At 41.1% G+C, this 18,324-nt stretch overlaps 3 protein-coding genes across 4 annotated transcripts; 2 read left to right on the forward strand and 1 right to left on the reverse strand.

Moving 5' to 3' along the window:
* Positions 1 to 807: 807 nt before the first annotated feature.
* On the forward strand, positions 808 to 5,370 carry LOC113129754 (translocon-associated protein subunit alpha-like). Its single transcript, XM_026305824.1, has 9 exons — positions 808 to 963; positions 1,878 to 1,996; positions 2,087 to 2,180; positions 2,321 to 2,448; positions 2,657 to 2,791; positions 3,228 to 3,304; positions 4,154 to 4,232; positions 4,363 to 4,456; positions 4,605 to 5,370. The coding sequence occupies exons 1-9, from the start codon at positions 894 to 896 to the stop codon at positions 4,667 to 4,669; spliced, it is 861 nt and encodes a 286-aa protein (XP_026161609.1). The 5' UTR covers positions 808 to 893; the 3' UTR covers positions 4,670 to 5,370.
* A 406-nt stretch (positions 5,371 to 5,776) lies between these two features.
* Positions 5,777 to 7,928, forward strand: LOC113130880 (neuritin-like). Its single transcript, XM_026307847.2, has 3 exons — positions 5,777 to 5,870; positions 6,692 to 6,845; positions 7,569 to 7,928. The coding sequence occupies exons 1-3, from the start codon at positions 5,819 to 5,821 to the stop codon at positions 7,804 to 7,806; spliced, it is 444 nt and encodes a 147-aa protein (XP_026163632.1). The 5' UTR covers positions 5,777 to 5,818; the 3' UTR covers positions 7,807 to 7,928.
* Positions 7,742 to 18,103, reverse strand: sys1 (SYS1 golgi trafficking protein). Of its 2 annotated transcripts, XM_026307846.1 has the most exons (5): positions 17,971 to 18,103; positions 14,593 to 14,835; positions 14,440 to 14,507; positions 10,617 to 10,707; positions 7,742 to 7,876 (listed from the first exon to the last, which is right to left on the reverse strand). In XM_026307846.1, the coding sequence occupies exons 2-5, from the start codon at positions 14,752 to 14,754 to the stop codon at positions 7,871 to 7,873; spliced, it is 327 nt and encodes a 108-aa protein (XP_026163631.1). In that variant the 5' UTR covers positions 14,755 to 14,835; positions 17,971 to 18,103; the 3' UTR covers positions 7,742 to 7,870. The 2 variants fall into 2 exon arrangements, with proteins under 2 accessions (XP_026163631.1, XP_026163630.1); XM_026307845.1 differs by lacking the exons at positions 7,742 to 7,876; positions 10,617 to 10,707 and adding an exon at positions 12,090 to 14,120.
* Positions 18,104 to 18,324: the final 221 nt, after the last annotated feature.

Raw genomic sequence — 18,324 nt, forward strand, 5'->3', positions numbered from 1 at the left:
CAGTTAGGTGTGTGAGTTTCTATGGGATTTAGATCACAGGGACCAGAGAAAAGACCAGGTGATGGTCACTGGTTAGTGAAACAGACAACTGTACCTGCTGTACCAGCTGGATGTGTTGACCAAAACCATGTAACCACAGTTTTCACTAACCACAGTTAATCAGAGCATTTTTACTGGTTTCAAAGCTGTGAGGTTTTATGTGAATTCAGCTGGTGTTAGAAACAACTCTGTCCTGCCCCTGCTCTTACACAGCTCATCCTGCTGCAGAAACCTCATCTGAGCTTCATCCTGAAAACAAACACAAGCACAGGCGTTTCCTTTTTGAGGTTTCAACTTATTCATTGGCGCTAATGAACCACAGCGACATCGTGAGGAGGTTTGGTCCATCCACATGTTCCACTGTTTGAGTTTTTCTTTGCGACTTCAGCCATTCTCTAAGACTTTCACACAGACTGAAGCAAATCAGACCAAATCGTTATTTCCAAACAGGATGAATATAGTGGGAATCTCATGTTTTAATCCACTGAATGCAAATGTGGATAATTCTACTGCAAACAATGTGCAAACATTGTGCAAACATTGTGCAAGCGTCTCAGCTTTGATCATGAATGAATAAAGACTATTGGTCCATGAACTAGTAACCTACACGGCGTGTGTTGCATTTTAAGATTGCACAACACGGTTTGAGAATTAACAAAAAGCCACATGTCGATTTTTTTTCTTCAAACAGCCAACTTCCTCATTGCGTAAAGCACAAATCCATCGCACCTCCCAAATCTGCTACAGACGCACCTCACAGGCGGGTCCGCTCAGCCTTACCCCGCCTCCTGCTGCTGTCCTCTCCTGTCCTGAGTGCTGATGTGTTACTGATTTCAGGCTACAGCTCGACAAAAATGTTCAATTTCGGATTCAAATGGTTGCTGCTTTTTCTTCTGGCCTTCCCCTGCGGATTAATATCCATCGGTAAGTGCGGATCCATGCGCTTTCGGAGCAGACGCTCCATCATTAGTTAAAACTTTTCTTTAGACAGCAACATATTGACGTGGCATTGTCTCATAACTCTGCCCTGGCAGCCTGATGTTTGAGTGGCCCCATAGCTCCAATAGAAACATGGAGCTCGTATCCATGATTTTATCACAGCGAGAAGAAAGTTGTAGCTCATCGCGTTTATTGCGCAGTGAATGAAAATGACCGTCTGATCTACCAGCTGCTGTCGCGAAAGTGTAAAACAATAATGTTATAGGTGGCTCGTAAAGTTGGTTTGACTTTTTGAGGCTTAGAGGTGATTTTTAGTCCAGTAGTTGTGAAGTGGTGCGGGGCCGCAGCAGCAGTTAACTAGTTCCTCTGTGTGGGACACGTCACCACAGATAAGATGGTGACTTCTGTTTGGGTCTGCAGGTTTCTCTGCAGCCTACTTTCTCCGCTGAAACACATGGACATGAGCAGTTTTAATGTTGGGCTGTTCACTTTAAACTGGCTACTTCCACGTTATAATAACATGTATCTACAGTTACAGTGTGGGAGAAACAGACTTAGTCATTTTAGACGGAAATTTCAGTTCTTGTTGGCACACAAAGAAGTGGGTGATGGAGACAAAAGCAAACGATATTTTCGATGAAATACCATTTTATATCGTGGTGATAGGAGGGTGATGGCCACATTTATCATCCATTTTCATCTGCAATACATGAAAACACATGTGCTGAGGGCCAGCTGCTAACACTGCAGGCCTTTAACATCACAATATCCTGCCAGTGTCTGCTCGAACATCACACATCAACATTATCGGTTCACCCAGCTTTCCAACCAGCACCCATCCTCCGAATGATGAACAGCTGTGGCTCACATGTACCTCTGTGTCTTTGCTGACCTTTCAGGCCACGTCTCTGCCAGCTCAGACTCTGCTGAGGACATGGCTGAGGATGCTGATGCTGCAGTGGATGAGGAGGAAGATGAAGAAGAGATGGTTGTGGAGGAAGATCAAATACAAACTTCGGTATGTAGAGTATGATTAATGAGCGCCGCTACACCATCATTTTTACACGCAGGTGGTTGAGTTACAGTGTCACGTTGTGTTGGTCTACAGGAAGGAGACGAAGATGACTCTGATGAAGCTGCTGATAAAGTGTTGACCTCTCACCCTGATGCCGACACAACCATCATCTTCATGACAGGAGAAGGTTGGTCTGCTCCTGTTTCAGGTTTTCCAGAAGAAGTGTAGTGAGACGAACCATGTGGTGACATATCAGGCATCTCTGGTATATGACGCAGACTTTATTTGTGCTCATGTTTTTACTCTACTTGATCATCACATATTTAGAGTTTCCTGCCAATGAAATTGTGAGGTTCCTGGTCGGTTTCACCAACAAGGGAAATCAGGATTTCACTGTTCAGTCTCTGGAGGCCTCCTTCCGCTACCCCCAAGACTTCCAGTTCTACATTCAAAATGTAAGTTTGATCTGATATAAAACCAACAGGATGTGTTGCTGCACATTAGCTTCATCTGGAGCTGAATGAATAGCAGCATCATATTAACGTGACCATTTTTATTATTATATTAGTATATGGACAGAGAGAGGCCATGATGGATTTAGAGGATCATGTTGTAGTTTAATGTGTATTAACTCTTTTTTTAAAATGATGTATGTGTTTGTAGTTCACAGCTTTGCCTTTGAACACTGTGGTGCAGCCCCAGGCTCAGGCTTCTTTTGAATACTCCTTCATCCCAGCTCAGCCTATGGCTGGCCGTCCATTTGGTCTTGTCATCCTCCTGAATTATCTTGACGCTGAGGTAAGAGAGCCCTTCATTAATAAGAAACGATGTGTAGTGGAGGCGTTCGCCACTGGATGTCAGTGCTGTTTGGCTTTTTTGGAGGAAAGATGGTTTGTGATTATATTAAAGCACTAACTTTTAAGATTAAGCACATAAAGATTCCCGCCACAGGTTTTACTGATACAAGATAAATAAAACCTGAAGATGTCACTGTTTCTCTTTATTAATCTTTTATATAACTGGGACTACTGCTGCCTCCTTACTGCCATCATTTTCTTCCTGCAGAGCTTTGACAGTTTTCTCCATTCTGTTGAAATTTGTGATAAATGCTGACTCATATTTCCATTAGAACTTTTAAAGAATAGTTCTTAAAACTTCTAAGAAGGTTCCTCAAAGTTCAAGGTGCTTGTTTAGTTAAAGTGTTTTCTCACTAGTTATATGCAATTTTTTTCAGGATACCGTTTTCCAGACTGCCATTTACAACCAGACTGTCACCATCACTGAGAGGGAAGAGGGACTGGATGGAGAAACGTAAGGCTTTCTGCTGCTGGGTTTATGTTATATACTGTCATGTTCATACTTATACATTTTTTAAAAGCATTAGTTTGCTGCAAAAATAAAAGAAGGAGCACAAACTGTAGTGTAGCACGACGATGGCTAAATCCGAGCAGGCTGTCGGCATCTTAGTTCTACGTAAATAACATATCATTCTAATTATTTTGCCCATCTTTTATTTATTTATCAAGGCTGATTCCAGCTCTGTAATGAGGCTCAGATTACTGCAGCACATGTAAGAACATGTTAAAAAAAAATGTGTGAAATTGGCACAGCTTAGTTGTCAGAATTGTGCCGCTGGTGCGAGATGCAGGAACTGTCACCAGCAAATGAGCAAAGCAAGAGAAACTGTTTTCCAACCTAAAATCTCTAAATAGATCAGAAAACGTTGCAGGTGGGTGTTACATGAAGGCACAAATAGAATGTAGTTTGACTGACTGTCTTTATGCTACAAGTCTGTGCTAAAGATCTGCACTTGCACTTGCAAATGAAAGCACTTGGTTCAACAGTGCTGTTTTTTCACCAATAGAATTTGCACACGATGGTTAGCAAGCAAACTGCAGATTCTCTGCTGAAACAGTGATTAAAATGTGATATACAAACTGTGCTTGGTTGCTTTATGTATCTCAATAGCAAAAATAATATTTTCCACCAGAAAAGAATCAAACCATGCTGTTCATCGTGGTAGCTGAGGGCAAATAACCCAAACGTCAAGGTTTATACTGAGTCATCACGTAGCTATGAATTATTTGTGGAATACGCTTTGCCAAAACACAACTGTGGTGAATTCTGTTCATAGATTAAAAGAAATCATTTACATTTCAGGATGTTCATGTACATTTTCCTGGGTGGACTGCTGGTCCTGTTGCTCTTTGGAATGTACCAAGTCCTGGAGTCGAGGACGGTATGTTTTTATCTTCAATAAACTGTTTGTTTCACACGTTTTGGATACACTGAGACTGAAGAAGGCCTATGGTGAAAATAGACTAAGATTTTGGGTTGTTTTTTTTTTTTTTTGAATCTGTGTTTTGCAGAAACGGAGAATGCAAATGAAAGTCGAGAAAGGCACTGTTGGCATTAATGATGTGGACATCAGCTGGATTCCTCAGGAGACTCTCAATGTCATGAGTATGTTCATTTTATTCCCAGTTGTCACAAGTAAAAACAAACTGACTTCTTTTCCGTTTCCACTGTCTGCTCAGTTGACTTTTCTCTCTCTATATGAATGACGCAGCAGCTTTATAATTTTTATAATCTTTATAATCCTCTATCACAGACAAAGCTTCTCCTAAAACATCTCCACGGAAACGAACCAAGAGGGCAGCTGGAACAGATCAATAAAACCGTCTGTCTTCATCCATCATCATATTGTCCATCAGCCTTTCAAAGCTCATTTCCTCACCAGAGTGACTCTCATTCACAATGGATCAACAATTCTGGAGTCCAGTTTGCAGCCTGAGCAATGACACTGCTGCTCAGGGTGGAGCGTGGCCATTTAGTCGCTAATGGGACTGGACTGTTGGTCCTTTTTAAGGGGATTTTTTTAAATGTCTGTGTATAAATGTTGATAAACGCTAAACTGATATGACAAAGTTTTTATGGTAAATCAAAGGGAATGTTCGAAGCATCTTTATGAATAATGTGAAGTCAAAATTATTGATTGAAGGTTAATGGAATTTTATTTGGAGGCTTGTCAGTTTGATCAGGATAAATTACTCATATTTCATGTTCTATCACATACACACCTTTGTGCCTTATCTCTACTGTGTTTGCCTTCATGGTAAATAGATGGATATCCAGTCACGTGTGGTCTAAGCGTTGTAAAACCCTCAGTTTGATGGGATTGTCTGTTTTATAATGGGACCATGGCAGCTGCGGTGCTCTCTGGAGGTTCCTGCTGTTAATTTACCTTTTTCACAACCTGACTGGTGTTAAGTGTGAGCCTCAGTGGAGCGTTTCAAACATGTCTTTCGGATGACATGCCATTATTTGTAATAAAACACCTCTGGTAAAAAATAAAATAAAATAAAACGAAGAACAAACTGTATCTGCTCGGATTGGTGTTATTTTAAACTTGGTCCAATTTCCTGCAGGTTTAGTTTTCTCCATACCGACATGCTGCGGTGTGTAAAGCAGAAGGCAGACTGAGAAGCAGGCGCACCCCGTGAGTCCTGGCCGTGTTGTGTGAGTGTTGCGTGAAGGTTGTGCGGTGGTTCCTGCTCGGGGAGGTGAGAGCTGTCCGGTGCTGAGGGGGAAGATGAGCTCAGCGCGCTCCGGGGCGCAGGTAACGTCAGCAGTCGGCCGGTACCAGGGAGGGACTGTGCATACACACCCAGCAAGTGCTCACCGCCGATTAACCACTGACACTCACCGACACGCTTTAATAATGTGCAGCTAATCAGCCCCGTCTGACTCAGCGTCGTGTTTAATCCTGGTCATGAGTGCCCCGGCAGCATCCCGCGCCCTCCGCTCGGCTTGAAATGGCATGATATGGGATTTTTCATGTCGGCGAAGATCGGAGGGATCCTTGCGTTTGCCTTGGGTAAGATATGTCCAGCTTCCCTCTGCTTTTATGTTACATTTCTGTGTGTCAGTCAGACTGTTTGGCCGCTTTGCGTCGATTTATCTCCCTGATTGTAGTTTTTTTATTTCTCACCTCAGTGTTGCATGATGGTTATAAGATCTGTACCGTGGTCAGCAGCTCATAGTGCAACCCATCGACTACAGCTGCTGGGTGTCTATACTGGGGTGGTCCTGGGCGAGCTTTTGGCCATGAATGCTAGCAGCCAAAAAATGAAACTAAGCCATAAATAAAGTCCACTTTTCTAGTGTGCAGTGTTTTGATATAATGTCTTTTTACAGAGTGTTGTGTCGACATGTCACTGTGTAAAATGACAAATAGCATGACACCCTATGTGAAGTATGCATGTGTTCTCTGTGGTAACTTGTCTCACAGCCTGCCTCCCACTGACATCTGCTCAAAGTAAAGTTCAAATGCATGTTAAACATATTTGCTCATTTCTTGCCTTTATGCCATATCTTATATTTTATATGAGGAATTGAATGGATAATACGTTTTGTGCCAAAGTTGACTGTTGGCAGATTTGGCGAGGACATGGCACAGGAAGAGAAGCCAGATTGAAACTTTTTCACACATAAAAAGTGCCAAATGGTCCAAAACCCTAAAAAGACTGTTAATTGAATCCATGTTTAAAACAAACAACTAATGCATTTGGTAACTTTGCTTGTGCTATTCTTGTGGGCGTATGGACCGGTTAAGCTTTTAAACTTGCCTGTTTGAAGGAAATAGTGTAGACATAACAAGTCTGGTCAAATACGCCGTCTCCCCTGTCTGTTTAGCAGTTTTCCTGTCCCCCGTGGTGTCAGGAGACTCTGCAGATGTGAAGTGTGAGAACATTTACAAGGACTTTTCTGACTGTGTCCTGGAGCTGGGAGAGAGCATGGATAACTATCAGGAGAATGTGACCAGTGAGAGGGGAGTGGCAGCAGTGTGCAGGTGAGAAGACCTTTACCAGCTAGAGGTTGTGTGAACAGCACAAAACAAACTCTGTTCTATGCATCAAATCAGGTCTGTAGATTTTGAGTTGAAGCAAACAACAACCAGAACTAAAAGGCAAACTCACTGTGGCAATGGGTTGGAGTACAAAGCTTCATTAAAATCCACTGATCTGTACCTTTGTACAAATTGTCTTTCAATTCAATTGGTGTGAAACTGTGTGTGTGACTGTGTGAAATAATACAGACAAAGTGTGAGATGTGCATCTCCTGACAAAATACAGGAGAGAAAAAGCAGATGCTATAATCTCAGGGGGTGAATAGAGAAATGAATGGTGCTGAGACACTGAGCTGTTGTACTAAATAATTTATGACTTTGCTGCAGCAGTAATGAAATTCTAGGGACGTTTTTGTCATTGTTACTGTATGCACTCTACAACCCCAGCACAGTGTGTTGAAGACAAAGATTTGCACACAAGCCTTCTGTTGAAAATTGCCCACTTGCAAGATCATCTGTGATATTGTTTCAGTGTCTGATGCAGTTGCCATGGTAATTAAAGCTCAGTTTGACTTTCTTGAAGCCACCATAGCCGTATGAGTGATAGATTATTGGCAGGCAGATTAATCCATGACAGCCAGTGCATGACTGCATGCTGTAGACAGCCTGAATCCTGAGTGAAATGGCAGATGCATCATTGATCTGATGATGGTTTGTTTGCCACAGCCACTGGGAAGCCTTCCACACGTGCGCCCTCACAGCGCTGTCTGACTGTCAGGAGGAAGTCAGCTCCATCTGGGAGACGCTGAGGCAGGACTCCAGGAAGATGCGCTTCCAGGGAAGTCTGTTCGATCTCTGCAGCCCCAGCTCATCTCCCAGCATAAGTTCACCTCTCGCTGCCCTTACTTTGTCACTGATGCTGATCTTGTCAGGGCCGAATTGGTCCTCTGTACTGATGGGGTAGGGGTGGTGGCAAGGATGAGGAGATAGGAAGGCCCCACATTCCCCAGGGTTCAGGCCTCCTGAGTTCAAGCCTAAAGCCAAGGATTGAAGAGAGACAAATGTTTTAATAGGGATTATTTTGACACAGCCACAGATGGCTGTGGCAAGCCAGTCAATATTTGCTGTGATGAATAATTTGAAACCCTCTCCAATACTTCAGCTTCATCTACGCTTATGTCTAGAAACAGGTGGAGTTTTGGAGAAAATTACATTTCTGCCAATTTATCATTCCAGGTGGACTAAAGCAAACACTCCAAGTATTTTAGTGATTTTTAGATACAGTGAGACCAAAGTCAAATCAGTGACACCTGAGGCTCTGGGTTATCAATGTACAAGGAGCAGACACAATATCTGTAACCAAACCAGTGCTGCACTGAACACTATATTTCTAAAGATTATAAGGTTCAATTTTTCAACTCTGATGTCATTTTATGGAGTTTTCATTATAAGACAATAATGTGTTTATGATATTGTGTCCACTCCCTGTATCGTGATTTTATCATCACAGCAGGGACGATCCACACTGCTCTCATGTTTGCATGCTAAATATAAAGCTATCACCAGCAGAGTCACTTAGCTTTGCACATGGCTGCCGCCAGCCAAGAAACAGATTTACACATACAGTAACCCCAAATAAAAGCAGTAAGTCATGTGTTTTTTTTACTGCTCAGCAGATCAAATTAAATATGTTAGTGAGATTTAGAGGCACAAATAGTTCTATTTTGATACCTTTAGGTAGGACCAGGTTAGCTGTGTCCAGTTTTGTGCTAAGACTAAGATAAATGGCTGATGGCTGTTTCATATTTAATGTACAGACAGGAGAGCAATATTTATTCTCATAAATTATTATCAGAAAGAAGGCAAGTAAGACATTTCCCCGAATGTTGAGCTGTTTCTTTCATTCAGAGCAATGGTCTGTCTTAACACCAATTTTAATCTCTAATAAGTATGTCTGCCATCATAATAGAATTTGTTATTTCATTACAAGTAAACATTTAAAGGGGAACATCATCAGAATTAATAGAAGTCATTTTTGACTTTGTTGTTACCTTACTAGTCATCACAATGACCCACCCAGACATTAATTTGAAAGAACTACCACAAAACTAGCAACTAGAAGATGTTCACGTACACTATACATTAGGTGAAATGCCCCTTTAACCTGTTATAAATTGTGGTGTTTGTGTAAGCGACAATCAAGGCACTTGTATAAAACTTTTGACCTCTTCACCGCCCCCCACAACATTTGAGCCCACTGTGGCTGATGTTGCACGGCTGCTATAAAGACACCAAAAACAGTCATGTGACACCCACATCACACGTTCACTTCTGTGACCTCGCCGTCGCTCTATCAGAGGCTCACCCCACGCTTTGGTTCACTTTATTGCTCGATCTTCAATCCTCTGACCTGCTAATGTGTGTAAAAAGAAAATCTAAAGTGTGTGTTGTTTCACATCTTATATCTTGCTCAACTGTAGTAAACAGAATATAACTACAACTTCCAAAACCCAGTATGTCATAGTACACAGGAGTGGATTATATAACAGAAATCAGATTTTCGAGGACTCTGAAGTATAGTGACAGTTCCACAGTCTATCATATTCTAGTGCCTAGTACTTATAAACAATATTTAATTAAGTTTAAATACCTATAATCAGTCTAATGAAGTCAAAGTAAGTGCAGTAACAAAACTAATAGCTGGTGTAGAAAGGGGTGATACAGTTTGTAGCAATAGAACTGGCATCATTCCCTCTCAAGGAGGAGTGATGGTCTTTTAACGACTATGAAATTAGTATTTAGCTTAGATTTCACTTACAAAAATTGCAATTGTGACGATTCAGAGCAAAATAAAACTAAATGAGCAATAGCATCAAATTATTTAGGTCACCATTTGCATATTAACGTTTCACTGATCATCATCATCGTCATCATCATCGTGACCGGCATGATCAAAATAGGGGTGATTTCTAATACTAAATATTTTCTGTCACCTATTTTTATCACAAATGCATGACAAGTTGTGTGGCAGTGCTTCAGAAAAATGGACAGTGTGTTCACCTTGGACAAAGTGTACAATGGTATTGATCTGTGCATGAAGTTAGGCTAGAGCCTCAGTGTATCAGCACCTTCTCTTATGCAGCCATTAGCCACCCGCCCCCACACCTCCATTATATTAGCATGTTTGTTCTAGTTGTTTCTATTTATTTCATGTTTCACAAGTGGCAGCATCAAGCCATCCGCTGTGTGTCTGGTGGTGAGAATACAGTTTTGATGTCCTCAAAGCATGAGCAATATGTGCGGTCACATAAAAGAGGACTCTTATCCCTTCATGTGCCGTTGAAGAAAGCATGAAAGTGATTGTGTTATCATAAGCATTATACCATATGAAATTAAAGTCATTTTAAACATGGAAGGAATTTATGAATGGAAAAGTAAGCAAAGTATCCAGTTTACTCAGAAAAGCACACTATTTACAAAACTGTATAAAGCAATATATGGCAAAGTAATGTGTTTGTAATAATAAAGCACCGTGTTTAAAATCTACAGCGTGTGTGTGTGTGTGTGAGAAAGAGAGAAAGAGAGAGGGAAATGGGGGGCATCACCTTCAGGGGAATGATGTAAAGATCAAGAAGCAGAAAGCAGTGAAATGGTAGAGCATTTAATCAGTGCAACAAAACTTCTGCTGTGCCTTTCATTTACTACAGAGTTTCTGTTTTTAGTCGTCCCTGCAGCACCGTGTTGGTAATGAAAATAGCAACCGGCATATTTCACCTCGTTAGTAGTCTCCCATCTGTTTCCCTCCACCTGGACACTTCCAGCACTGGTTGGAGAAAATGAGGCATCAGGACCCAGGGTGGAAAACCTTAGGAAAGACACAAAGACACACTCGTGCTGTTCCCCTCATTAGAAAAGCTGCCTTTGACATCTGAAGCATAATGGCCAATTATTATTATGATTTTTTTCCACTTACAGTTCCCTGACTGAGATCCCCCAGCCCCCATGTGAATTGGCCATGTTTTATTAAACAGCATATGCCCATAAGTATTTGCTTTGTGCCAAAAGTCCTTGATGCAAGTGCCAAGACACTACATCCAGAGAGGAGAAAACAGAGAATAAAAATCTGTTCATTTTAACTGTGATGTTTCTGTGTGGAGCCCAGAAGGTGCCAGGTGTCTTCAAGGAAAACATAAATAAAACATGTGCACAAATGTCTAATTTGTCCTCTCCAATTGCTAAATCATGCTGTCAAGTCTACAGACAATAGATGCGTACAAGACATACAGTGATTGAGTGCTTGCAGTGGATGATGAGTCTGGTGGGGCCTGCTACCTGATAAGGGAAAGGAGAAGCACTGAATTCGAACTGGAACAGCTCCACAGAGTGAAAGAACAGGGACATTTTGACAGAAACGTCCTCGGTAAGAACTTGGCTCTGTTATGCTTCTTGTCTCTGATTCAGGCATGGAGGCTTTTGGGATCATTGCCAGAACATTTTAACCATTTTTAGTGTCTGTTTGTGACTTGTGGCTTACTAAACCTTTGCCAAACAACACAAAGACCAAACCCTCAGAATATTAAACTGTGTCTACAACTGGAATATGCAGTGTACAATTACAGTATTGAAAGCCAAAGCTCCATGATGTAGCATAGGATGGATTTTGAGTTTAAAACATTAGCTGTCTGACATCTCTCTGCAACATAACCCTCCAAATTAATGTAAATGGGATGAACTGGATATCATAACAAAGTTACAGACCAACCACTTGATTTTCCCCTCAGAGAATGAGAGTGCTTCCTATGGTCGTTCTCACATCATTTACAATCCTTGTGCAGTCTGGGACCGAGGACTACTTGTGCAATGTACATGAACTGACTGTTTAGAGTGACTGCCCCAAGCGCAGTGACATTGTTGGCAACCATTCTGTTCACACTGTCTACCCCTGTAATGGCACCGAATAATCTGCATATGTGGCCACTAATCTAAACCTTGCACTTAGAGAGATTCTGTGAAATCTTAACATTATGGGCCAAATATTAACCTGCAACAATTTATTTTTTATTCTGTGTTGCAGACGATATAGACATAAAACATGAAACAGACATCTGCATAGCTACTTGGATGATGTTAGACAAAAACATAAGGTTGCATAGTGGTTCATAATGTTTTGTTTTCAATCTTCCCATTGAACAGTCTTTGGCTTACTTTAAAGGATCAATTCCTTAGTTTTTATATTGTGTTCAAAAATGAAATGATCAAGTATTAACTTTTATTATCACTGCAGAGTAATGATGAGTAAGTCATGTGCAGGGTTTATTTTTTCTCCATGGTACCTACATGGCTCTGTTCAGAGACTTTCACAACAATAGTCCATCTGTCAAGGTTTTTGTAATTATATACATTATAAAATTAAACTTATTTTAAAAAGTACAAAGGTGGCATTGCATGTGAAAACCTTGAGAGCAGCCATTGACTGAAGAAATAAAATAATAGCTGAGCTGTCGTGATTATGAACACAAGAAACATCTGAACATTTTGGTACGTATGCTTATTTGTTTCCTTGGTAAAAGCTAAATTGATGCCACTCTTATTTGTACTGTAAATACCAAACTACAACTACTAGTAGCTGTCAATTAACTTAACACACAAATTGGAAAAAAGGGAAAACAGTTCACATGGTTTTGCTGAAATGTAACCAAATCCGCCTATCAAGCGCCTTTACAGCTTAATGATCACATCATAGCTAGTTTGTTTAATCTGTACCAAAAATCATTGTGTGATCTCAATGACATTGCACTTTGACAAAAAGTTACTGCGGTGAGGAAAAAAATAGCACATAACCACCCTGTACAACACATAGTCTTACCCTTTTATATGTGCACTGATTAAACTAAACCATATATAAAGAGACAAGCTACTGCATAGTTCACACTATCAAAACTGCAAAGATTCTGATATGACAGTCATCACACGTAATGAAAAAATTCTGAGAAGGTGTTACAGAAGCTGTAATGCTCTAAAAATAATAACCAGTTCATTTAAATAAACTTTTAAAAGCCATCCATAAATGAGAAAGCTGACATTATACCAGAAGAGTGCTGCACATCTCGGGACTTTTTAGGTCATGTCAGCCTAAATTGTCACAGTGTCTTTGGAAACAGTCTGTTGTCAGACCTTAGCAGATAACTGGAAACTGTCCTCAAAGTGGTCACCTTGTCTGTATTATACATTCTGACGTAAATAAGGGAACAAACTAAACTAGAAAGGTAAAAATAAGCCTGATTTTATAGTTCTGACCAATGATGTGTTGGGATCATAAAGCAAAAAAAGGTTCTACATTTTGCTTTACACCAAGTTTGACTGTTTTGCATCAGAAGACATTAGCAAAACTTTTTAAACACTGAACTTGTTACCACCAAAAAAAAAAATACAGAAAACTGCGATGGGTTACTTCACGTACTGTCACCTCCACATTCAGTTAAATGTGACAGGAACATTTAATTTTGTTTATCCAAACTATCTTATAATATCGATGGTCATGATGTTTGCCAACACAAAAACTCAACACAACGCAAAAAAAAAAAGACTAGAAAAGTTGTTGGTGTTATTGACATCAGCTGCTCAGCTTGTTTTGCTCAGTATTTTGAGGCTGTCAGTGTCTATGGGTGTAAAAAAGAAAAAGTGTCATACACCCTAAAATGAGCAAATAGGATGCTCATGCTAATGCACTACCTTAAGAAAAGTTTAATTACAAAGAAAAAGTGTTGTTTTAGAGAAGGGTGTAAAGTGATGTGTACTTTTCAAAAGCCTTAAAATATTAAATATGCTACAGAGTTAACACTGTCCAACATTTAAATGACAGCTATGAATAAATAGATCAGTTCATCTGATGCATTGTTTGAAGAGGAGATGAATCACAATCCAACATGTACTCTGAGCCTCGTGTTTCATCCCATTTACTAACAGTGGCAAAACTTCCTCCAAGCAAGTCCATCAAAGGTTAACCATCCTCAGATTTTCAACTTGGTGTCAAAGATTCACAGGTTAGATTTGGGTCCACTATTGACTGGAATGGCTCTGAGCTCAGTCCGCATGCACAAGTACTCTCCAATCACAGCCATTAATGCCATGCAGGCTACATTGATGAGCCACCATGACAGGGCAGCTGGAAGATGAGCGTTATAAATCCAACAGCCAATCATATGAAAGAAGTGCACAGTGACGGTGAAGTCCAGACACTGTTTCCCTCGACGGATGAAGAACCACAGACCAAGAGCGCTAGGAATTAACAAGATAGAAAACTTATGCTATCAGGCGTGTTTTAAATAAGGTTCTTCTGGTTGCAAAGATGATCAGGATTAAGAATTTCCACACACCAAATCTGAATAAATTTTTTTTTTCACTATTATTCAATGGAAATAAGCTTTTTCAACAATGTCTAGTCCTACTGACTAACTTCCATTGTGCTGATATAAATAAATCCTTGCCCTCTGCAATACTTGAATCAGGATATGTTGAAACAACAGGCATTTGTTAGGATGTTTCATAGTTTTCATCTTTTTCAAAGTACAGAGAAAGGACTGAAGAAATGACTCACCAGGTCAGAGAGTTCAAGATGAATGCCATCATCGAGAGCCTTCCCTGCACTGTTGCAAAACCAAGGACCTGCAAAACAAAGTAGAAGTTTAAATACAGTGCAAAGTTTTGGCACAAACACAGGTTACACAAACAGAAATATAACATAAATTACTTCATAGCTGAAGATCTGGTCCAGTGACCGACTCGATTGCACCAGACTGTCCACTCCAGCCAACCACAGGCCCAGGAAGCTGTAGTAGATGCACTGCATCAACACAATCTGACACACAATGAGGACAGGGTCCCAGATGTAGCTTCTGAAGTGACTGGCCATTGCAGACTGATGTCACAGGTACAGGCCCAGAGGATGTTACCACCTGGCCCATCCAGTATGGTCTGTGTGTGATCTCAAAATCTGAAACACAAAAAGTCACATTCATGAAACACATAAACCTAAATCACATCTTGGCTGCAGACACTTAGCCCAATAGCATCATTACACAGAAATATGACATTAACTGTAACGTCATCACTATTCCAATAACCTAGTTGGCTATGTTGCTGTGAAGTACAATGAGCAAGAAGTGCATATGTGTTAAATCTAAAGAGAGCACCAAATACACATTTGGATGTTTCTGAAAAGCCCAGGAAAGTTCAGTGCTGGAATTCACAGTACGTTTTACTGTTGTAAGAAAAGGCAATAATATAATGTAGCCTCTACTAGCTAGTAATTTTTAAGTGAAAATAAAAAATTTAAGGTATTTTTTTCTAGAGTCTTTGGTACATAAATAACATGATTAGTTTAAGCAGTACAAACAGTACCTTTGCCCATTCCTCAATCAATAAGCCACGAATGATACCAGTAAAATCTTGTCCATTTCAGTGTTTTATATTTCAGGTGCATTAAACTTTTACTGCACCTGGAAAGTAAAACTTTGAAATGGAGCACACAAATACTGAGCAAAACTATTACAGCCCCACTGATACTGGATTTTTGAATAATAATAATAATAATAATACATTTTATTTCATGGCGCCTTTCAAAGTCTCAAGGTCACCTTACAGATAGAAAAGGAAGCATACAGCATGATATACATAGAGTGCATTGAAACAACAGTAAAAAGAATGCATAAACAGCGGGAGAGAATGTAAAGGCAAAAGTGTGGAGTATCTAGGAAGTGGGCGAAGTACAGTAAAAGTAAATTGAAATACAGAAACCCAGATGACAGAACAACAAATATGAAACAGTATGAGACAATATGAAATAGGCAGAGGGTGGTAGAACATCACGGGCTGCTTTGAGAAGTTAAGAGAGTTAGGTGGAAAACGCTATACGGAACAGATATGTTTTGAGTGATGATTTAAAAGTTGATAGGTCCGGAGACGATCGGATGCGATGAGGGAGAATGTTCCAAAGGCGGGGCGCTGTGTGGCTGAAGGATCTAGCGCCCATGGTGGCCAGGCGCGCTGTAGGGGTGCAGAGGAGAGTGGAACTGGAGGAGCGGAGAGGACGAGGCGGAGAATAGATATGAAGTAGTTCAGTGATGTATGGTGGGGCAATAGAGTGGAGGGCTTTGTAGGTGAGAAGGAGGATTTTATAGTTTATACGGAAGGACACAGGGAGCCAGTGAAGTTGTTTAAGGACAGGGGTGATATGATGTGAGGATGGCGTTCTGGTGATGATTCGGGCAGCAGAGTTCTGGACAAGTTGCAGTTTGCGAAGTGATTTGAGAGGTAGACCAGTGAGGAGTGAGTTACAGTAATCCAAACGAGAGGTGACAAAGGCGTTAATGAGTATGGCCGTGCTATCGGTGGTGAGTGAGGAACGGATGCGGTTTATGTTACGGAGATGGGAGTAGGCCGACCGGGTAGTGGTATTGATATGCTGAGTGAAGGAGAGAGTACCGTCTAGGATGACACCCAGGCTTTTAACTTGGGGGGAGGGGAGGACAGTATTGTTGTCAATTTGAATAGAGAAGGTGCTGGTTTTAGAAAGGGTGGATCTGGTGCCCACGAGGAGAATTTCAGTTTTGTCAGGGTTGAGTTTCAAAAAGTTATGGGTGAACCAGGATTTGATATTATGTAAGCAGGTAAGGAGGGAGGGAGGGGGGAGGGTAGAAGATGGAGCAGCAGAGAGGTAGAGCTGGGTGTCGTCTGCATAACAGTGGAAGTTGATGTTATGTTGCCTGAGGATATTTCCGAGAGGAAGGAGATAAATAATAAAGAGGAGGGGCCCCAGGACAGAGCCCTGAGGCACGCCACAACTGACAGTTGAGGGCTGGGAGTGGAAGTTCTGGAGATGGACGGACTGGGTGCGGTCAGATAGGTAGGAGGTGAACCATGAGAGGACCGAGCCGGCTATGCCGATGGAAGCAAGGCGATGGAGGAGAATATTGTGTGAGATGGTGTCAAAAGCTGCAGTTAGGTCAAGGAGGATGAGGATGGAGACAAGGCCAGAGTCTGTGGCTACTAGGAGGTCGTTGGTGATTTTGACCAGGGCAGTTTCAGTGCTGTGAAGTTGGCGGAAGCCAGATTGAAAGTGTTCGTATAGGCTATTGGCCGAAAGGTGGGTATGGACCTGGTGGTGAACGACTTTTTCCAGGATTTTGGAGAGGAACGGGAGATTGGAGATAGGGCGGAAGTTGTTAAGGTCGGCAGGATCGAGACCAGGTTTTTTTAGAATTGGTGAGATGATGGCTGTCTTGAGTGATGGGGGTACGATGCCAGAACTGAGGGAAGTGTGAATAATGTGGGTAAGATGAGGAAGGAGAGAGGGGAGACAGAGCTTGACGAGGTTGGTTGGTAGGGGGTCAAGTTTGCAGGTTGAGGGTTTGGATTTGAGGATCAGGGAAGAGATAACCGTGGTGGGTGGAATGATAAAACTCGAAAGCAGGGAGGATACTGATAGACAGGGAAGGGTACAGTGGAGGCAGTTCGCAGATCACAGACTGATGTTAACATTCCTGAATTTAATCCATTAATGACATATCTACAAATAGTATTTCGTAATATAAACAACAATTTGGATACAGATACCTTTGATTTAAAAAACAAACCATGCCATTATTTCTGAAAGCATCGTTTTACCGTCAGGAGCCAAGCCTGTGGCTGTGTAAACACACTTTGCACCAAACTGATGAAAACACGACACATGGTTTGGCCCCGCAGTGAACTGAGTAACACTACATGTTATCACAGTACAGGCTTGTGAAGGCTCCTCTCGGTATAGTTAAGCAATACGAACTATTGTTTAGCTAATTACTTTAGCAACACACAGCTAACGTCAACTAACGTTAGCTAACCCTCAGCGATTAGCACAAACCAGTCACGTATGAATACATCAATTAGCTGTTTTAGTCATTTAACCCCAAACACTGCGACACTTTGTGTTGATTCACACATAAAAACCCAAGTTAACAGACATTTAACAGCGACGTCTTGTCTAAATCAGGGATAACAGAGGTGGTGACCAATGACGTGTTAGCCTGGTTGTTGTCTTCAAAGCAGCGGAAGAAGAGTTGTCACAAACACACGGTCAGTTGGTACAAACCTGACTATTCGGTCAGAAACGGCTCAAGGTCAATTCCTTCGGCCGTTTGCTGTTTATAAAACACCACGATATCCAACCAGGCCTCGTAACCAACCGGCCGAAGCTTGATAACAACACGGAAGTCACGGTGGAGGAGCAGGAAGGAAAACTTAACAGCTAGCGCGTACTTTTCAAAGTAAAACACCATAGAGTTGTTATTGCAGTTTTCTGGTAAATTAACTACTTTTCTGTGAGCAACATAGAGACGAAAGCTCTCTTACCTTATTATGTAATCACCAAAATTATGCTGTTAAAGATGGACTTGAACGAAATAAATTATATTGAAATAAAAATAAATTATTTTGATATCCTTCT

This window comes from Mastacembelus armatus, chromosome 5 (assembly GCF_900324485.2).
Source record: "Mastacembelus armatus chromosome 5, fMasArm1.2, whole genome shotgun sequence".
Lineage (NCBI taxonomy): Eukaryota > Metazoa > Chordata > Actinopteri > Synbranchiformes > Mastacembelidae > Mastacembelus > Mastacembelus armatus.